A 20,059-nucleotide genomic window follows, 5' to 3' on the forward strand; every position below is an offset into this window, starting at 1 on the left:
AGCAGGTCAATATTTCTTTCCAAGATCACAGAATCACATGACTATGCAGACCACCTCGTCCAAACCCCTGCTAAGGCAGATTCCCTACAATAGGTTGCACAGGAAAACATGCAGGTGGGCTTCGAATACCTCCAGAGAAGGAGACCTCACCACCTCTCTGGGCAGCCTGTGTCAGTGTCTGTCAACCTCAAAGTAAAATCATTCCTTCTAATGTTCCGGTGGGACCTCCTATGTTCCAGTCGGTGCCCATTGCCCCTTGTCCTGTCATTGGGCACCACCAAAAAGAGCCATCCACTCGACCCCAATCCTTCAGGTATCTGTAAGAATTGGTAAGATCTGCTTTCTCCCACTCTTCTCTTTGCTCTTCAGTCTCAGCCAGAGAAGCAGAAGCTTGGACCGCAGAACCTCAACCCTCTCTCCCAAACGGACGTCATCTCCCAGCTTTAACCGCATTCCTTCTTCCCACTTTTCATTCACCCTCTTTCTTCCTGAGCCCGCTGTGCCAAACACAGCCACAGCCTGCTGTGTGCCACTCCGCTTTGCTTTGCCTGGGGGTGCAGTGATGGAAGCTCCAGCCCATACCCCTCCATCCCCACCAGTAACGACGCCACAGCCCCAAGTTTGTCTCACTTTTATTTACAGAATTGCACAGCCCGTTTCCCCCACGACAGTGGGTCAGACACTGCTTTCCCACATCCATGAGCTGAGCGTCTCCTCTGGGAAGGAGGAGAAGACTCAAAGAGTCACTGTTGGGTTTCGCAGGGGCACATGCAACAGCTCCAATAATTGGCAACCACGATAAAGACAATGAAGAAGAGGTGGGGCTGCGGCAGTGCAGCAGCACAGAGCCCCATCCGCCCCAACTGAGGACTTCTGGCTTTCCCAGCTGTGTATTTGGACCATCAGTGGGTTTCCTCCTTCGAGTCCTTCCACAGTGTGGGAGTGCTCACCCCTATGCACTGCCACAACAGGACGCATTGGAATACCAAGATCCTGGGAGGCAGCCAGGCTGCACCGAGTGCCCAGGTTGTGGTTTGTCAGGAGGGGCTGAGTGGAGGTACCCAGGACAAGGCACGGCGTGGTGGTGCAGCACTCACAGCCGAGGGAAGGGGCTGGGAGGGAGGCAGCACCCGGGGGGGAGGGTCTGTGGCACCCAGGGGAGGGCTGAGCCCTTCTGAGGGAGCAGAACCGCTGCTGTACGGCCCCACTGCAAACCTGCACGGAGGGGGGGGCAGCAGGCAGGAATGGGGAGAGCAGGAATGAGACCCTCGTGCTGCCAGCAGACTGCCAGGACCTGCACACTGCGGGCAGGGGTTGCTGCAAGGTGCTGCACGGATCGCCCTGGGATGGGAGAGAAATAAAGCAGATGCAGAGCACAGCCCAGGGCTGGGAGAGGCAGGGTGCTGCCTTATGTCCACCAGGGACTTCAAGCCTAGGGTCAGGCAGAGGGAAAGAGCCAAAGGGCAGGGGACACGAAAGGAAAAACAGCAGGAATGGCACGGGGCACTTTGTGTCCAAGAAACAACAGGGCTCCATCTTGGAGGGCACTCTCTGACCCACACGGGCTCAGCAAAGGAGGGACACAGTCTGTGAGCACAGCACTGCACACAGGCATTGATGGCACAGAGGTGAGGGGCTGCAGGGGCAAGGAGTGCCACTGGCGGCACGGCCACCGAGACAGAGGGCTTTGGGAGCCAGATGTGCTGGAAACACAGCTGAACGGGGGAGGAGGGGGAATGCCAGCCCTGGAGATGGGACGTGGGGATCATTTTGCTGGAGGACACACAGCGGGCAGGCAGCGATTTCAGGGCTGAACCAAACAGCAGCGGCTCCTCCGGCTGCTGCCACGGAATGTGCCAAGATGTCCCACGGAGGGACTGCCAGCGAGAGGTCCGGCCTCGAGGCTGTGTGGGGACACCAGCAAAAAGACTCCAGCTCTCCCCTTTTTGGGGTGGGAAAGCTCCATTATGAGCCTCTGAAAGAGAAAGGTGAGGGGGGTTAAGCCGTTGCTCCCCACCCTCAGCCCCTCCATCGACCTCTGTGGGATGTGCCAAGAGCTGAGCGCATCCGAGCCCTGGGGATGAGCCAGGACCTGCAAGGAAAGCATCCCGTGAGAGCGTGTCTGCACAGGAAAAGGTTTGGAAACTCATTCTGAAATTCTCAAAATTACAGTACTTTACAATACAAAACGTCTCCATTCAGCATTTACGTCATTTTAACTCCTTCGGGGGTTGTAATAATTATTAAAAACACACAACTTTCTCTAGAAAGGACAGAAACTCCACAAAAAAAGACCAGAGAGTAACGGGAAAGGTGGCTGCAATATTATCAAAACCAATTTAGTGCAAAGGAGGAGGGGCTCCCAAGGATGGCCGACGAGAAGTGCTCCGTACGCTTTGGAGAAAAGGCATAGATTTAACCTCTGAATGAGATCAGGCTGCCAGCTTCTATACTGAAGCTTAGAACATCGACACATAAAGGACTGAAACACAATATGCATGGCCATTAAAAAATAATATTATATATAGATATATATATATATATATATATGAGAGATTTTCCACGTATGGTGCTATAGGTAAGTGTCCCCTGCTCTGCCAGCCGGCTCCTTTGGGCTGCTCCACGTCACAGATGCCCATGATCTGTGTTGGCCAAAGGACGGAGTCCCTCCGGGTGGGCCGAGCGCTCCCACAGCCCCGCAGGCTCAGATCCGGCCCCGTTTGCTCACCCTGGAGGAGGGGCTGCTCAGACAGTGGTCTCATCCGCCGCCTTCTTCATCAGCTTGGCAGACAGCAGGGAGTGGGGCGCGGGGTGGGGGCTGCGGGCGGCCGGGAGCATCAGGCGCACCTTCTGGTTGGTCCTGCGCCACTCCGAGTACAGCTGGCAATGGTAGCGGAACGAAACCTGCGGGCAGCAGCACAGCAATGGGTCATACGCGGAGGGGTGCGGGCAGCCCACCTGCTCTGCTCATCCCATCGCCCCTCAGCCTGGGGGCACGGCACTGGGCTCAACGGGACGGGGCACCGCAGCTCCCCGACCTTTGAGGAGGGTGGGCGCCCCATCCCTGCGGGTGCTGCAGCCCGTGGGTGTGCCCTGGGCAGGCTGAGCTGGGGGGGCACCCAGCCCACAGCCGGGGTGGGGTGAGATGGGAGGGCTTTGGGGCCTCTTCCAACCCGTGCAAAGGGAGGCATTCCCCCCGGGGCCAGCCGAGGGGAGGCTGAATCCAGCCAGACCCATTTCGTAGATCCCCTCTGCCCTTTGTGAACCACCCCACTGCTCTGCACCCCGCCATCACTCGGGCTTTCTGCCTCCCTTCTGCTCCCCGCGCCGTGGCTCTGACACAGAAAGTCAGTTCTCTACTTTTTGTAGGGTCTGCAGTGCTGAGGTGATGGGCTGCATGCCACCCTTCTCCTGCTGCAAGGCCAACTGGGAATAAGGCTGTTTGCTTTCAAAACAAGAAGCAAATGCAACTCGCAGCCTCTCACAATAAACTAAGCAAAGAGCTCCACCTCGTGTCCCTCTCTGCAAGGAAGCGTGGCAGACCCACAGCAGCTGGAGCTCACTGCATCACAACACACACTTCTCTGCTTCCTCGGGACCTCCCACAGCCCTCAGAAGAGGGAAGCAGCTCCTCTCCAGCTTCCCGAGGTCAGTTTGGCTTGCTATGGAAGTGAAGCTGCAGCCACGCTCACAGCTCCCGTGCAGCCCCCAGCAGCAGTTCCCTGCACCAGCTCCATCCCCCGGCACTGGGATCTGCACGGGGACTTCCAAGGAACGCCCAAACCCCGGGGGAGCTCCATTCTGAGAGATGGGTGGTGGGGCAGTGCCCACAGAACCGGCACAGGATGTGAAAGAACGCAGCGGGAGGTGTGGAACCCTCTGTTCCCCGTCCAGCTGCAGCCCGGGGCTCTCAGCCAGACGTGCTGCACACTGAACTGCTGCTTTCCTGCCCAGCTTTGGCAGCTCCCATTTGAAGATAATTAAATGGATGGTCGAGAAGTTTCCTCCCGAGGGGCACAACGCAGCATCCCTTCCGAACGCCACGGAGCCCGGCGAGCAGAGCCCTCCTGTGCACTTACCAGCGTCCAAAGGACGTAGATTGTAAAAAGTGCTATAGTCAGTGCTATGAGTCCGATGGCCTCCAGGCGGCTGTTGAACTGCAAATGGTCCTGAGCTCCGCGGAGACACAGCCAGCCCGAGATCGCCGCCAGGGGAGTGATGAATAGGAAACACACCATGTCGCAGAACAGCGTCCTCTTCTCATTGCGGGGACCGGGATCCTTCAGCCACTGCGGGATGGAGGGGGAGAGGGGGGGGTGAGCAGTACGCAGTGTGTCAGCAAAGCAGGGCTGCTGCTGCACGGAGCTGCCGTGCATCTCTTGCAGCCTGTGTGTATCTGCTGCCAGCACTCAGCTCGCGTCAACCGGCACAAAGACAGGGCTGGGCACATCAGGGCTGATTTTAGCAACCGCAGAGGGAAAGGGAAGAGGCAGCTGAGGAATGTGGGGGGGGGGAGATGGAAGTAAACCCAGGCTGAGCACCGGCGGCAGCACAGCCAATGCTCTGCAGGTGGTGTGGGGCTCTGGAAACGCTCCTGGACAGCAGCGGTACTTCAGAGCTTCACTGCTGACTTCAGGCAAAGCTGCAGCCCCAGGCCCAGCTGAGCACGGCTGCTCCATGGGAGGACGGCTCTCAGGGCACGGTGCTGTCCCCGGGGCTCAGCAGGAGCCCAGCAGCCGCCCGGTGCCACCAGCAGGGCATGCAGACAGCCATACACCTGGGATGGACCGGGACAGAGTCAGCGCTGCCCATCTCAGGCTCGCCCTGCTGCTCCCATGCATCCAATGATCCACCACGGGGTTGCTACTACGCTGCTCTGTGTTACCGAGAGGCTCTGCAAGCACTTCCCAAATCAGCAGGTAGCAGAAGGAACACAGCCCTGCCGCAGGCAGGCTTCCCCCAGCAGACCTCCAAAGCAGCACTACTTCCCCGAGCCCTGACCTGCTTCCAAATTTGGGTTCATTTCAGACACCAGACCTTGACAGCGGCAATTGTTCCCATTTTCCTGGGATGAAGCTATTTTCAGCCTTTCCTTTCCTTTTTTAGAACAGCAAGCCATTGTGGTTCCTACCAACACCCAGCACTGCTACGGAGCATTTTACCACCAGCTTCGTACAGCTGCTGGCTGTAGGGCTGCCGGATCCTTCCCCATTTCCTGCACCACGACTACTGCCCTAATTTAAGGGGTCTTTTGCTCCAAAACCAAAGCTGGTGCCCCCTGTGGGGTGCAGCTCTGATTGCAGCCCGAGTATTTGCTGCGTGGAGTTCCTGCTCCCAGGTTACCTCCACACCCAGCAGTGAGGTTCCCTCACCTGACCACTCTGCTCCGGGTCTGCCAGGTAATTTTGGGGCACCCATTTGCAAAAAGGGAGGATTTAAAGGGACAGTGCACACAAAGCCCCTTCCCCTGACACAGACGGGGTGTAGAAGATATGCAAGGAGTTAATAAAACAGCGCTGGTCGAAACAACATGGGGACCAAACAGAGTTAGGCAGGCTGCGAGCCGAGGAGCACAGCTGGGGACCAAGCACTGCTGCAGTGTAAAGAACAAGTTAAAGGCATTCTTAAAGCCCTTCTGAGCACGGCTGGGTGGCGTGACAGCCAGCAGGAAGCTTAAGAGTGGCCACAACTGTGGCTTGGCCAGGAGAAGGGAGGGAGACCTGCAAGTCACCCTCTGTGTGGCTCCGCAGAGACGAGTGGTGATGAGCTGCGTGGGGAAGATAAGGACCACACACACAGCCCTGAGCAGCCCTAAGAGGAAGCGAGGGCGGGCAGCGGCTCAGCTGCACAGCATAGCTGCTCCTACGTCAGCGTGCTGGCAGTGCTGCTGTCTGAACCCCAAGTAACTCAACTCCACAGCCATCCCAACCCCAGCCACCCCAATCCTAACCATTCTGAACCCCAGCCCTCATAAGACCCAACCTCAGCCATCCAAACCCCCAACTCCAGCCACCCCAACCCCAAACCCTAGCCATCCTAAACCCTGCCATCTGAATCTCAAACCACGGCTGTCCCAACCCCAGCCACCTGAACCCCAGACCCTAGCCATCCCAACCTCAAACCCTAGTCATCCTAACCCTAGCCATCTCAATCCCAAACCTGAGCCATCTGAACCCCAAACCATAGCCATCCCAACCCCAAACCCTCGCTATCCCAAACCCCAGTCATCCCAACCCCTAGCCATCCTAACCCCAGACATCTGAACTCCAAATCCCAGCCATCCCAACCCCAAACCCTAGCCATCTCAATCCCAAACCCTAGTCATCCTGAACCCCAGATATCCCAACCTCAAATCCTTGCTGTCCCAACCCCAAACCAAGGCTGTCCTAACCCCAAACCCTAGCCATCCCAAACCTCAGCCATCCCAACCCCAAATCCCAGCCATCCCAACCCCAGCCACCCTCTTGGCATTCCCAGCTTCAGCCCTGCACATGCCTGGGGCACGCAGCACTTGTGTGATCTATTTGACCTGGCCCAGCAGCCCTCCAGCAGCAGTCCTGCAGCATCCTGTCTTTGGATACGAGGACATCACGGGTCACTTTTGACCCCAATACAATAAGAACCTGAAGGCAAACTGGTATTCTGTCGCATCTTGTTCTATTTAGACTCCTTGTAACCTTTGAAAGTCCCCCATCCTCCCAGAGATGGGAGCCAAACATGTAAAGGCAGGAAGCAAATTAATTTCCTTTTGAAGTAGTTGATTTACATTGCCGAGATGCACTGACACAGTAAAAAAGGAATACAATGAGCCACCCCGAGGGCGCGGGGTTACTGGCACAGCAGCAGACTAATGCACATGGGACTTAAAACAAACCTTGTAAACTGTCCAAAAAGTGGTCAGATTAAACAATTTTTGTAGGGAAAACCGTCACGTAAACATGGGAAAGCAACAAAAGGGCAATGTGATCTTCTTCCAGCCCGAGTCCAAAAACAATTGCTTCCATGCTGCAAATGAGAGTGCCTAAAAGGAGAGGAGGAGCTGTGACCCAACTCCCAGACTGGGGACAACAACCTCTCTGCAGGAGGCGAGATGTATTTTTGTCCTCCAGCACAGCCCCGGGGCCTTCCCAGATGATCCTCCCCACGGGACCTGCAGGGCTGTGGGATGAGAGGTCTGATTGTGGGGTGATGTGGGGCCCACGGCAGCTGAGCCCTCGGGGGATGGAGGCAGCAGGAGCAGGGTGTGCAGAGGGAGGCTCTTGGATACCAGCAGCTGTTCTGAGAGCCAAAAGCAGAGCTCGGTGCCATAGAGAGGCGTCCCACACAGCCCAGCCCTTATGGGGAGCAGCACATTGCACCCCAGCACTGACCCATGAGCAGCTGTCCCAGCAGCGCCCAGCACCGTGGGTTATGAACATCCTGAGCTTTGCCTCCAGACAGAGATAAAGGGAAACACGAGAGCAGAACTGGGCTCAGCGGAAGCCAGGAGGGGTTTGGTTTTGCTGGGTGCAGGGCCAGGATAGGAGCTCACACTGGGAGAGATCAGAGTGGGGAGCTGGGGCAAGGCTGAGAGGAGCACACAGGGGATGGAGAGTGGTACAGGGAGGAGAGTTCGAGGAAAGCAAAGCAAACAGCCCATCTGCCAGGGAGATAAGGTCCGAGGAAGGGTGGGGTGAGCGCACAGCACAGCTCACTTCTCTGAACTGGACGGGGTGCAGCCACAGCTGCCCCAAAGCAGAAGTTCATTTCCATAGGCAAAACAATCGCTGCGTAATAAAACACACAGAAACAGCGGGAGCAAAACCACAGCGTGCTCCTGGGCTGCAGCACACACACAGCAGGAAGCACTCTGCACAAGGACAGGGACAGGAGGACTCCAACCAACAAGATGTGGGTGAGGCACATTTAAGGAGGACAAAGCAGACCCAGCCAGCCCTGCCTGACAGCCACGTGAGCAGCCCCAGCCTGGGGAAAGCTGTGAGGCTGCACTGCTCCTGCACTGCTCAGGACAGCAGAGATGCAGGCATCTTCTGGAGATCACCCCTGAGCAGTAACCACACGTTTTCTGTGTGTCTGACGTTGTTTGAAATAAGCAAGTCCCCTGCTGCCTGCCTCCATTACTCGTCGTCATTCCTCACAACCCTATTCTGACTTCCCAACTCTTTGGCAGGTGAAGGAGGTTGCACTTGCTTGGCAACCTGGGAGCATCCCCTTCCCTGCACCTTCAGCTCCCTGCCTCAGCATCAGCCACAACAGAGAACAACGTGTGCCATGGCAGGGATTTGGGAACTGGTTGGGATGCAGCGGGCTCTGGGGAAGGTTTGCTCCATGCAGGAATGCAGCAGACTCCAAAGGAAGGTTTGCTCCATGCAGGGATGATGCAGCAGGCTGTGGGGAAGGACTGATGATGGAACTGAGTGCACCCTCAGCAAGTTTGCTGATGACACCAAGCGAGTGCTGCAGCTTACACAGTGGAAGGAAGGGATGCCATTGGACCTCAACAGACCTGAAAGGCGGGCCCAGGTGAACCTAACAAGGTTCAACACAACAACGTGCAAGGTTTTACACTTGGGCTGGAGGAATCCCAGACTGGAATGAGCAGTCCTTGAGAGCAGCCCTGCAGAGAAGGACATGGGGGTCCTAATGGAGGAAAATCTTCACATGAGCCGGCAGTGTGCTCCTGCAGCTTGGAAAGCAAATGGTGTCCTGGGCTCTACCAGAAGAGGGTGGCCAGCAGGGACAGGGCGGTGATTGTCCCTCTCTACTCTGCTCTTGTGAGGCCCCATCTGCAGTACTGTGTCCAGGTCTGGAGCCCCCAACACAATTTAGACACAGAGCTGTTGGAGAGGGTCCAGAGGAGGCCACAAAGATGAGGTGCTGCAGCCCTCTGATCTCCTACAAAGACAGGCTGAGGGAGCTGGGCTTGTTCAGCCTAGTGAAAAGAAGGCTGCGGGGTGACCTCATTGCAGCCTTCCAGGACCTAAAGGGAGCCCACAAACAGGAGGGGAGTCAACTCTTTGAGAGGGGAGATAATAGCAGGACAAGGGGAAATGGTTTGAAGTTGAGGGAGGGCAGACTGAGGTTGGATGTCAGGGGGAAGTTCTTTCTTATGAGAGCGGTGAGGTGCTGAACAGCTGCCCAGAGAGGCTGTGGATGCCCCGTCCATCCCTGGAGGTGTTCAAGGCCAGGTTGGATGGGGCCCTGGGCAGCCTGGGCTGGAATTAATGTGGAGGTTGGTGGCCCTGCCTGTGGTCTGGGGTTGGAGCTTCGTGATCCCTGAGGCCCCTTCCAACCCGGGCCATTGTGTGATTCTGTGAGTGCTCTGTGGCTGTGGGTTCAAATCACTCCCACAGTGCCAGGGCTGCAGCTCTCAGGGGATGGCAGAGCTGCTCCTCCCTAACGTGTCTCCAGTTTGATGGGGCAAACAGTGGATTTTCACCACAGCTGTGATCTGGCACAGTCACACGCGAGCATCACTTCCCCACAAGTTCCAAAACACCCCCATCCCCCCCCCAGGGAAGGACAGGAGCAGAGATAAGGCAATGGGGAACCGCGTCATCCCCCCATGACGAAGAAGCCTCCATCCCCGGCCCTATTCTGAGAAATGCACCAACACGTCGGGGCTGAAAGTTCCCAAAAGCAGCTGGTGAAGTTTCAGCCCAATCTGGTGTGGGGATGAGATTACAGCAGAGGGCAGATAGAGGGTAAGAGTGGGAAGTGCTGGCGAGCTGCTGGGTGCTATCGGCTCTCTCAGAAGGGCTCTGCTGAGGGCATGGCTGTATCTGGGCTGGAATGTTTGCAACCTCTGAAACAGCCAGCTGAAAGTTTTTTGGTCAGAGAGGATTTTCTACATTTCAGCAGCTGGGAGAGAAGAGATAAGATTCAGAGAGCACCAATTGCTGACGTAATGCCCTCCGGCAAATTGCTTTTCTAAAGACAGTGCTCTGAAGTCACCTCTGGCTGCGGCCATCCAGGCAGCGACAGTGGGCTGTAAATTAAGCAGTCATCATTAAAGTGGAACCTAAGTTTGGCAAAACACAGACTGAGCGCTGCTCCAGCCATGGGACTCTCCCCCCCCCCGGGCTCCTCCTTGGGCTGCAGTGGAGATAGAAGGAGAGCAGGGCAGCAGGGAGGAGGGCACTGCTATTGCCCCCCAGGAACTGATAGGAATGGGAGTACAGGCAGCCAAAGCAACATGCAGCTGTGCCTTGGTTTAAATCCAACTGATGGAGGTGGGGGAACCACAGAGTGGGCTCTGAGCAGCACAGTTACAAACCCAGAGCTTCCCTGGGCGTGCTGTGCCACCTTCCCACACAGTGCTGCCAGAAATGCCAGCTGCTATCAGTGCCACCTGCCCAGCTTCAGCCTGTTCAGGCAGCTCCAACTCTCTTCTAAACGGAACCCCTTTGCAGCCTCAGGTGCTGGAAGTCATCGATTCACTCATTCCTCTTTAGGAGGAACCTCCTAAACCTCCTCTACTGGGAGGGACCTTGAAGATTACTGACACCCAAACCCTGCCATGGGCTGCGTGCCCCCAGCTCAGCCTGCCCAGCACCCATCCATGGCCCAGGACACCTCCAGGGATGGGGCACCCACAGCTCTGGGCAGCAGTGCCACTGATCCCTGGGGATCTACGCCTGAGTTTCAAGGACAGAAAACAGCCTGGCCACGCTGCCCTCATCCCTCACATATAGAGGGCTTCACTGCAGGCAGCTGATATAAACCCTGGGGCAAAAGGAAGCCTGAAGGGTGAGCATAGCAGAGCACCTGGGCAGGGGAAGCACAGGAGCCCAGTACCCCCATGGCAACGCCCAGAGGGGGACCCCCACCCCCTGTGGAGCAGCCATGGGCTGCTGAGCCCCCAGGTCAGCAGGAAGGAGCCTGACATCAACACCTCCAAGCACACATCAGCGCTCCTCGATGGAGGACAAGTCCTTTACCAGTAGCACCAGCAGCCACCACCTCTCCCTTTCCAGAGCAGAACACAAGGAAGTCACAGGCACTGATGTAACACTGTGAGGTAAGACGAAAACCAACAGGAAAAAGCAAGAATTGCATTCCTGAAAGCTGTGCATCTCTGGCTGAAGTGTGGTAACCCCCGTGTTTGGTTGCTGAGGGCTGAGGTTTGCCTATAAGTGCAACGGTTGCCAAGGTTGTGGGGGGGGTTGCAGGCAGGGGCTGCCCCAAATGCTGCTCCTGCACCATCAGAACGACATCACTGGGCCCAATGAGAGCTTTGGTTTCCTACACAAACCGCCCTGTGTGACTGGCTGGGTACTGCGAGGAGGGGGACACAGCACGAAGCACACAGACACGGGGCACACCGGTCAGAAAAGCAAAGCAGGAAGAAAGTGGTACCTCTGTCAAAGGCCTCGGTCTTCTCTCTACAACAAATTCTGTGTGGCAGAGCTCACAGTAACTTGTGTTGGAGGAGGACAACCATTTTTCCAGGCAGCTCTTGTGCACGGTGCCCAGAGTTCCTGTGCAGTCACACGGGGAAAGCAGTCCCTCCCCATTTCCACCTTCGTGACAGATTCGACAGATGGGACCATCACTACAGAGGCAGACAGACAAACAGAAGGAAATCACGGTCAGACAGGCAGGCCAGGGAACTTCTCACCCCCCCGTCAGCTACAAGGTTCAATTATAGACCCAAATCTCTTAACTGAGCCTGAGATCCGCTCTCCTGGAACCTCAGGGCACCAGAGATGCCCTACAGGGCCAGTGGTGGGCCATCCAACAGCACAGTGCTTTCTGCACCCCCCCATGCTTACAGACCTGCCAAACCCTGCTCAGCCACTTCTCCATGAGCAGCAGAGCCCTGCTCTATCTGGCCACACCTCAGAGAGAACCTCTCCAATCACTTTCCCTGCCCCTCCAGCACCTTTTGCATTTCTGACCATCCCATCAGAGCTGCAGCCATCGGAGCCGTGCAGCTCCAGCATTTTTGCAGTGCCTGTGCTCTGTTCTGCCCTTCATTGCTTCCTAAATCCCAGCACTGCATTAACTTTTTGGTGACTGCTGGAGCTCACACATTGCTGCCACACAGCTGTGATCTCCTTCCTCTGAACCCACCACGATGTCAAGCCAGGGTGAGTGCTCTTCACTCGCATCATTCCACACTGAATCAATCACTGCGGGCTCTTCCAGCAAGGTTCAGCTCCTAACATCAGGCACCTGGTGTCATTCTAGGCCCAAGGGCATCCCAGCTGGCCTGCAAAGCACAGGTGCACTGGAAGCCCCACACATCTGCCAGCCCCATAAGGGCTCCCTGAGAAACCTCCAAGGGCTGCAGCCACAGAATTCTGCTGGTCTGAGCAGCTCTGTGCTGCCCCTCAGCACCCGACCCCCATTGAGACCACCTAGGAACAAAAACAGGAGATGCCCACTCCAGCTCTACCCTTCCTGAACCACAAAAGCAAGTCACTCACTGGTGCCTCCTCTCTCCTAGCTCCCAAGCAGCCATCTCTGTGATGCAACACCTTTCTCTCGCATCCATAGCTGCACAGGTTTGGGAAGCAGGGTGAGAAAGGAACACCTTTAGTTGGAAGGCCCCATTCCATACCCTCAGGAAATCAGGATGAGCTCCAGCAGCCTTTGTGCCCACACTGCTGACAGGGCAGCAGCTGTCTCACCTCATCTCATCGCTCATACCTGACTCCCATTCTGACCTGTGTGGGATTCCAACAGAGCAGAGGCAGGACGAGCAATCTGCAGCCTTCAAAAGCAGCAGCACTATTTGCATTCATTTGCATGACCCAAAGCAAGAACACGACCCTCTGGAACAGACACAGCAATTCACAATGCACAGAAAAGGAGGTGGAAAAAAGCACTGGTGGGACACGAAGGGCTGAGGTGAGCCAGCAGGAAAGCACTCTTTGGCTCAGGAAAGCAGAAGGAAGCCTTTTGCTGAAGATGTGCCACTCTCAGCTCTGCAGTGAGCAGGTTTCAGCACAATCAGATTCATGAGATCTGCCTGGAGATTCCCTGGCACTGCTGTGAAGCTCAGCAACAGTTCTTTAACCATCAGTGCAGCATCAGAGCAACAAAACCGGAGTGCACTCTCAGGGCCTCAGTGCAGACCAAAAAAAACCCAGGCCCTAAGAGCTCTCACACATCTGTTCTTTCCTAATATAAGCATCTGTAAGACATTTCATCCCTTCTCTTCCTGTTTGAGGAGTCTCATATTTCCAGAGCGTTAATATAACCTTGGCTACCCATAAACAATCCAGAAGGAAAAAATTTGCTGACAGTGTGAGAGGAAAAAAAAAAAACAACCTTCTTATCAGCCTCTGTTTTCCTTCCTTCCTATCTGGAGGGGGAGGAGTTCACCCCCAAACAGTCCCAGCAGTGCAGTGACCCCAGGCTGCTCATGCAGTCACACTGTGGTTGGGGTAGGAGTGGGACACAAGCTGGGACTGCTGGTACTGCCTGGGCTGAGTGATGCTGCGAAGCGTCCTCTGTTGCAGAAGCTGCTCAAAATACACAATGAGAAGTGTGGCAAGAGGAGTCCAAGCAAGGCAACACGTGTCCCATCCAGCAGCAGCCGGGCAGCGCATCCTGCAGCACACACTTCCTGTCCTCAGGCTGTAGAACCGACGCTGGGCTTCACTCTGAGCCCAACCTGGGAGAGGGGCTTTGCTGCAGTGCAGCCCTCAAAGCACCTGTGCACAGCATGCCAGCACGGAGCTCTGCCTCTGCTGCACAGCTGAGCACACACGGGGCTTTGGGCCAGGACACGGTGCCCTGTCTGACACACCTGGCACATGCAGGACCCCATGCAGGGGCTGGGAAAATCACCCCAATACCACCTCCCAGTGACCCCCTCCCTCCCCCCTTCCCTTTAGAGCCACGAAAAAGGGGCTAAAACAGACGAGCAGCACCAGCCTCACCTCTGCGCGCCCAGCGCCTTGATGACGGTGGAGAGCAGGCGGCCGTTCTTGGCGGTGACCTGGGTGATGTACTGCGGCCTCCCGAGGTCCGAATCCTCCACCGACTTGGAGAGCGCGGCGCTGCCCGGGCAGTCGCACAGAGAGCCGGGCAGGTGGCAGCAGTCGCCCGTCGTCATCGCAGCTCCGCACCCCTCTGCCGCGGGGACCTGCAGGATGGGGAGGGCGGTGAGCACCCAGCAGCGCAGGACCCCCAGCCCTCCCCGTGCGCCCTCCCCGTGCGCCCTCGCCTCACCCCCAGGTGCCAGCAGTGCGCTTTGCTCCTCCTTCACCCCCACTGACTTCCATCTCCACGAGCCTCTGTTGCACTGTCCCCCTTCACCGTGGGGAGAACTGCCAGCACTCAGCCTTCAGCCTGATGGACGCTTCCAAACCGAAGCACCCGACGTGGGGGCAGTGAGAGCACTGGGACTGACCCAAAAACACGCATCCAAACCCTCTGTGCAGGCTGCAACGTTTCACCACACACACAGCACTCGCTGCCGTGCAACTCAGCTCTCTCCACCTGCACCCCAGCGCTTTCCGACCCCAAAAGCTGCCCCCCTCTGCCACCTCTGACTCTCAAACTGTATTTCTGCACAGCACCAGGAGGGCAGCAGGGCGGCTGCACTCCTTCCCCTTCCAGCACTCCAGGCCAAGCACGGTTTGTGCAGCAGCCCGTAGAGCAGCCCGGAGCAGGCAGACACACTGCTGGCACCTCTGATTCACCCCGAAAGAGAGCACGGGGAGCGCAGGAACCGGGAGGAGGCGCAGGGACAGAGCAGAGCTGACAGGAGCAGAGCTGTGAGCAGAGCCCCATGCACCCAGGAGGGCTTCCTGCTGCACGAATGGCTGTGTTGCTCCTCCATGGGGTCACACGAAAGGTATCCAAAACCAACAGCTGCTGGAGCCCTGCAAGCCACAATCTGGGTAAGCACAGCACTGTTCCACCTCCGCCAATCTGCAGACCTTCCCCCTGCATTTGGAATAGGCTTCAGCTCATGGTGGGTTCAGGAATCAACCAAGCAAACCAACAGGAATCTTCCCATCAACTCCAAAACGAGCACCGCCCTGACCCCAACTGCTCCATCCACCTGAGCAGAGCACACAGGGCTCTGCTGCTTCTCTCCCTGCTCTCCACTGAGAATAAAGCAAAGCTACAAGCTGTCCAGATCTACAGAGCAAAAAGATGATAAACGCTATTGGAATGACTTCAGTCAGCTGCTCTGTGCGCTAAGGAGCTCTCCCCATTTTAAAGGCCTCTCTCTGAGGCAGACATGGGGAAATGTATGCTTTTAATAAAGAGGTCGGTTCCATTTGGTTAGCCAAAACCTTGTTTATTTTTAAGCCCAGAGGATAAAAAGGTCCATTTTGTGCACTGGAATAAAGCCACTCTCGTGTCCCTCGTGGGCTCATGGTGCTGCACATCCAACGGACCCCAACAGCCACACGTGGGCCTGGATGGGATCCGCCACCCTCAGCCCAGCAGGAAACGCACGGCTTTCAGTTACAACTTATTTGGCATCTCCACACCGGAGTCCATCCCAGGGTGGAGCCTGAAGTCACCACTTTACTATGTAACTGACTCACATCACTCGGGGAGCACGAAGGCAAAGCAGCGACGCAGCTCATGGAGAAGGAACCGAAATCCAAAGATAACATCTGCAGTGCTCTCTGCTTCCAGCTCCGTACCCAGCGGACACGAGCGGGGTGTGCAGCCAGGCCAGGCCTTTCCTGGCTCACACACAACTGCTGGCAGTTTGGTGGATCCAAAGCCCACCTCACCATGGGAGCGGGTCAGGGACGGATCCGCCTCCTCGCATCGAGCAGACCCAGCATGCAAACAGCTGAGCTCGCAGAGATTGCTCAAACTGAAGGGAAAACAAACATTGTTGGTGGAAAGTTGGTTCAGGAAAGCGAGCTGCGCAGCAGGGCTGCACAGCTCCAACACGTGCAGTAAGACAGCGAGCACCCTGCTCCAGCATAACGTCCTCCCTGAAGCCTTCCAGCACTGCAGCACAAAGCACAGCCCCACTGCCATCATCCAGAGGGCAGAAGGACTTTCCAAACTCCCTGGAACGACTGCACAGCTCAAGAGCACGGAGACCAAGGCCATGCTGCTCTCCATCCAGAAGATGCGTGCAGCAGGAAGGAGGAAATGCTGAGGAGCTGGAGGGTCCCCACCGGTGTTCTGCATGTTTGCACTCTGCAGGCTGTAGGAGTTATTTCTCCCAGCTGGGGGAAGCACAGAGGCCAGGCAAACACCCAGCATGGAGGCCAGAACAACACAGGAGTGACTACAGCAAGAAGAGGACCACGGTCAGAGGGATTGCCACACCCAGCTGCTGCTCGTGCAAGCTTACACCAAACCCCAGAAACAATCTTCCCACCTCTCACGTTCCCAAACCTGTTCTAACCCACTTGGATTGCAGACACCATGCTTTCTAATCGCATGATCACCAGCAAAGCGAGAGGCTTTCCCAGCTGCCACCAAGCATGGGACGAGAGGAGCAGCCCAAAGCACTCCTGCTTTACAAAGGTTGCAGAGCTGGTTTGATCTATGGAAGCAAACAGACAGAACTCAAAGCAAACAACAACAACAAGCCAAGCTGCTGCGGGGCTTTATCTCTTTTCAGTTCTGTTTGTCCAAACGTACTCTCTGCTGAGGGCTGAAGGCAGCAGCACTGTTCTGCTGTTTGAGAAAGCACATGTTTCTGTGTTATCCTGTCACTCAGCCCCCAGGAGTCACCCCGCAGGACCTCCCCTGCAGTGTGTGGTCCGCACTTGCAACAACAGAGGTGCTGCAGAGGGTCTCCCCAACCCCAAGCAGGCCATTTCCATAACAGATGTCACGAGGAGACAGCTGACACGCAGCTGGGAGATGAGAAACACCTCCTCCTCTTCGGAGCACTCAACGGATGCCCGTTTTTGAGGGGTGCACAGCAGTGTGATTCACTCCATACCACAGCCATACAGACCCCGTGCTCAGCTCCCCACGCGTCCTATTACTACTCTGATTCCGCAGAGAAAGAAAGAAGCTTCAGCAAGGCTTGACAGCCGTACCTAAATCACGAAGCACAGTGAAGAACGCACAGCTATCACATCCCAAAGCATCACTTGCACTTTTTGGAAGGGAAACCAGCACTGCTCTGCTCAGCAGCACTGCACCCAGCCGTGCTGCAGCTTCCTGGCTTCCCATTTCCCTGTACTCCTGGGACCTCCAGCAAACAACAGCAGCAGCAATGCAGCAATGCACTGCTCCTATCCTGAGAGCTCTCCTTCCATGAGAGGCAGCATCTGCAGTAACACCAATGCTCAGCACCTCCCAGGCAGCTTCAGTGCAACTCCAAACAAATGGATTTGCCAGCTCTGGGCACTCCATCAGAAAAGGGAAAAGGGGAAAAAAACAAAAAAGAAGAAGAAATCCCAAACTCCACAGCTGATCCCAAAATCTCAGCGTCCTTCTCCCCCACTTAAGCCTGCATTGTTTTGCTTAGCTTGCATGTCTGGAGACACAAGCCTCGACTGATCTGTCTGCAGGGAAGTACAAAGAAAACGGCGAGGAAATGAACTGGAAAACCATCCAGATCGTAGCATACCTTGCAAACTGCTGACAGCAAACCCAAGCAGCTTTTCCTTGCACCAAAACTGAAGCCATCAAAACTTCCGAGAGCAGGAAGTGCCAAAGCCGAGAGCTTCCTGCACTGCCCTCCTCGCAGACACCGGCTTTCACTTGCTCAGTGCTCTCACCAAAGCACTGCTGCTCCTCGTCCCTCTTTGGCAGCAGGAGGAAACCGTTCCCTTCAGTCCATCACCACTGAGAGAACGGCGGCTCCAAGCTTAGAAAATGGAAACTCCAAACATCCCAAACTGAGTCAAAGTGAAGGAGGGGGAAAATAAACTCACGCTGTGGTTTACAGTTCGGGGTGCCCGGATCCTCCCCTTGGCTTCCAATAAAAAAAAGTTCTGTGTTTTTTAGAGTCAGAAGCCAAGATAGTTTAAACAACAGAGAGAAAAACAGCTGCTCCATTTACATTACCCTCTGTATCTCAGCACTGGGAGCTCAGGCAGTGAGGACACACAGCAGCCCCTCACGACTAACAGCAGCTCAGACCCACATCCAGCCTCTGCCCACCCAGTTCCCGGCTGGTGGAGGCACTGGGCTTGATTTTGGCCATGCTATGCAATGAATCTCTGCAGCTCCCTCCCAGGGCAACACCTGCGTTCTGCCTTTACTCGATCCAGGCCTGCAGCAACAACCTGGGACGGGAAAGCCCCTCTTCCAGCCCCGCGATGGGAAGAACCATTGGAAGCTGTTGACAACACGTCTGTTTTACTGCTCGGTCTCCTCGGTGCTCAGCACGGAGCGATCCCTGCTGCCGCTTCAGCGCGATTCCGCAGCAAAAAACGGGGCATGTGACAAAGGGATCGGCCAACCCGGCCCCGCAGCTCACGGTGAAGCGCCAGCACGGCCGGGACCGGGGACCGCCCGCTGCCCTACGGGAGGGGCCGCCGAGAGGAGAGCCCGAAAGGTCCGGGGGATGAGAAAGCGCCGGGAGCGGCAGCCCGAGGAGAAGCACGGGGACGAACGGCGGCTGGGAGGGGGGCAGCGCTGAGGGCCGGCAGCGCGGAGCTGCCACCCGCAGCACGGAGCTGCCAACCGCATCCCTGCCCGCATCGCGCTGCGCGGGGCGGCGGGACGGAGCGGTATCCCGGCGCACACCGTGAGGCTCCGCCGCCGCACCGCCCCACGCTTTGGGTGCGCCACGCCCGGGGCCGCGGGACGATCCCAACGCGCGGCCATCCCACACCGCGGCTTCGGCCTCCAACGCCGCCCGCGGCGGAGGCGCCCACAAAACGCGTCCCGAAGGCCCCGGGACGCCCCGCGGGGCCCGCTGCCAGGCCGGGACCCCCGGGAGGAACGGGGAATCGGGGTCTGCCGACGGGGAAGCCTTCCCTGCGCCGGAGAGCGGCCCTCCCGGCCCCGCGGACGCCGCCCGCCCTCCCCGAACCGCCGTACCTGCAGTCCCGGCCCCGCGGCCCCTCAGCGCGCGGCGCGCCGCCCCATCGCCGGTCCTGCGCCCGTCGGGCACCGCCCCCCGCAGCCCGCCCGCCCACCCGGGGGCACCGCCGGCCGCCAACCAATCCCCGAGCGGCGTCCCGATGACGTCACGACCCTGTCGCCCAATTGGCCGCGCGGAAGCTCCGCCGGCGTCGCAACGCGACCACGCTGGCAACAGGCGCTGACCAATAGCGGCTCGACTGAGGGGCCGCGCCCCGCCCACTCGCCCAAGGGCACGGACGCCCCGCCCCCCCCGCCCGGCCACGCCGCGGGGCGGTGCTGTGAGGGTGGGGAAGGGGGGCGGGGAGCGGCACCGGGCGGTACTCGGCCGGCACAGCGTGGAGCCGCAGCCGCCGCTCCTACGGCTCAGCCCTGGGCGGAGCGACCCCGCGGGGAGGGGAAGAAAAAAAAAAGGGGGAAAGAGGAAGGAAAGGAGAAAAAGAGGGGAAAAAGAGGAAAAAAGAGGGAAAGGGGAAGGAAGGAGGGAATGAAGGGGAAAAGAGAAAAAGGGGGGAAGGAAAGGGGATAAAAGGGGAAGAAAGGCAAAGAAGGGGGGAGGGAAGAGGATCCTTCAGTGCAGGACTCAGCAGCAGCAGCGTCCGTGGCTGAGCTCTGCTGTGCTGCTCAGAGCCCATCGCACAGCGCTCTGTGCTGCAGCGCTCACGGAGCCGTCCTCGTACCTGAGCTATGCGACGCGCTCCCCTCTCCCCGGCCGCCATCCAGCAGCCGTTCAGGTCAGCCGAGTTCCGCTCTGATCCGCTCAGGAGCAGCAGAGCGGCGCTGGAGCCGTTCCCTCCCGGCTGCCCACATAAGGCTGTTTGGAGCCTGGCTGCAGAGCCGGCCTGCCGCACACCTGGCAACGCTGCGGCATTCTGCAGTGCCCAAAGAGGGATTCCTCTCAGCGTTCAATGGGATTTGGGCTGCAAGCGTGCACCCCTTCGCCTCGAGTGCATCCCTGAACAAAGCTGAGAAGAAGAAATGCCATGTGCAATTGGAACTGCAGCTCTCCAGCTGCACGTGTTACAGAATTAAAGGCATCCCTTTGGAAGTCTTAACAAAGTGAAAGCCA

General features: G+C 57.3%; 1 protein-coding gene across 3 annotated transcripts; it reads right to left on the reverse strand.

The window, feature by feature from the left end:
• Positions 1 to 616: 616 nt before the first annotated feature.
• On the reverse strand, positions 617 to 19,022 carry MARCH2 (membrane associated ring-CH-type finger 2). Of its 3 annotated transcripts, none has more exons than XM_418182.6 (5): positions 18,949 to 19,022; positions 13,893 to 14,098; positions 11,359 to 11,554; positions 4,080 to 4,289; positions 617 to 2,904 (listed from the first exon to the last, which is right to left on the reverse strand). In XM_418182.6, the coding sequence occupies exons 2-5, from the start codon at positions 14,066 to 14,068 to the stop codon at positions 2,746 to 2,748; spliced, it is 741 nt and encodes a 246-aa protein (XP_418182.2). In that variant the 5' UTR covers positions 14,069 to 14,098; positions 18,949 to 19,022; the 3' UTR covers positions 617 to 2,745. The 3 variants fall into 3 exon arrangements, with proteins under 3 accessions (XP_418182.2, XP_046760574.1, XP_046760575.1); XM_046904618.1 differs by having other exon boundaries at positions 17,528 to 18,972; XM_046904619.1 differs by lacking the exon at positions 18,949 to 19,022 and adding an exon at positions 14,185 to 14,672.
• Positions 19,023 to 20,059: the final 1,037 nt, after the last annotated feature.

The sequence above is a fragment of the Gallus gallus genome, chromosome 28 (genome assembly GCF_016699485.2).
Source record: "Gallus gallus isolate bGalGal1 chromosome 28, bGalGal1.mat.broiler.GRCg7b, whole genome shotgun sequence".
Taxonomy (NCBI): Eukaryota; Metazoa; Chordata; class Aves; order Galliformes; family Phasianidae; genus Gallus; species Gallus gallus.

What these genes read in the sequence shown, in the direction of transcription:
- MARCH2 (XM_418182.6), bottom strand. Translation starts at nt 14,068, where the DNA reads ATGACGACGGGCGACTGCTGCCACCTGCCCGGCTCTCTGTGCGACTGC. An exon ending in AAGGCGCTGGGCGCGCAGAG is followed by an intron (nt 11,555 to 13,892) that starts GTGAGGCTGGTG and finishes CTGCCTCTGTAG; the next exon opens with TGATGGTCCCATCTGTCGAA. An exon ending in GACCGAGGCCTTTGACAGAG is followed by an intron (nt 4,290 to 11,358) that starts GTACCACTTTCT and finishes TCCATCCCGCAG; the next exon opens with TGGCTGAAGGATCCCGGTCC.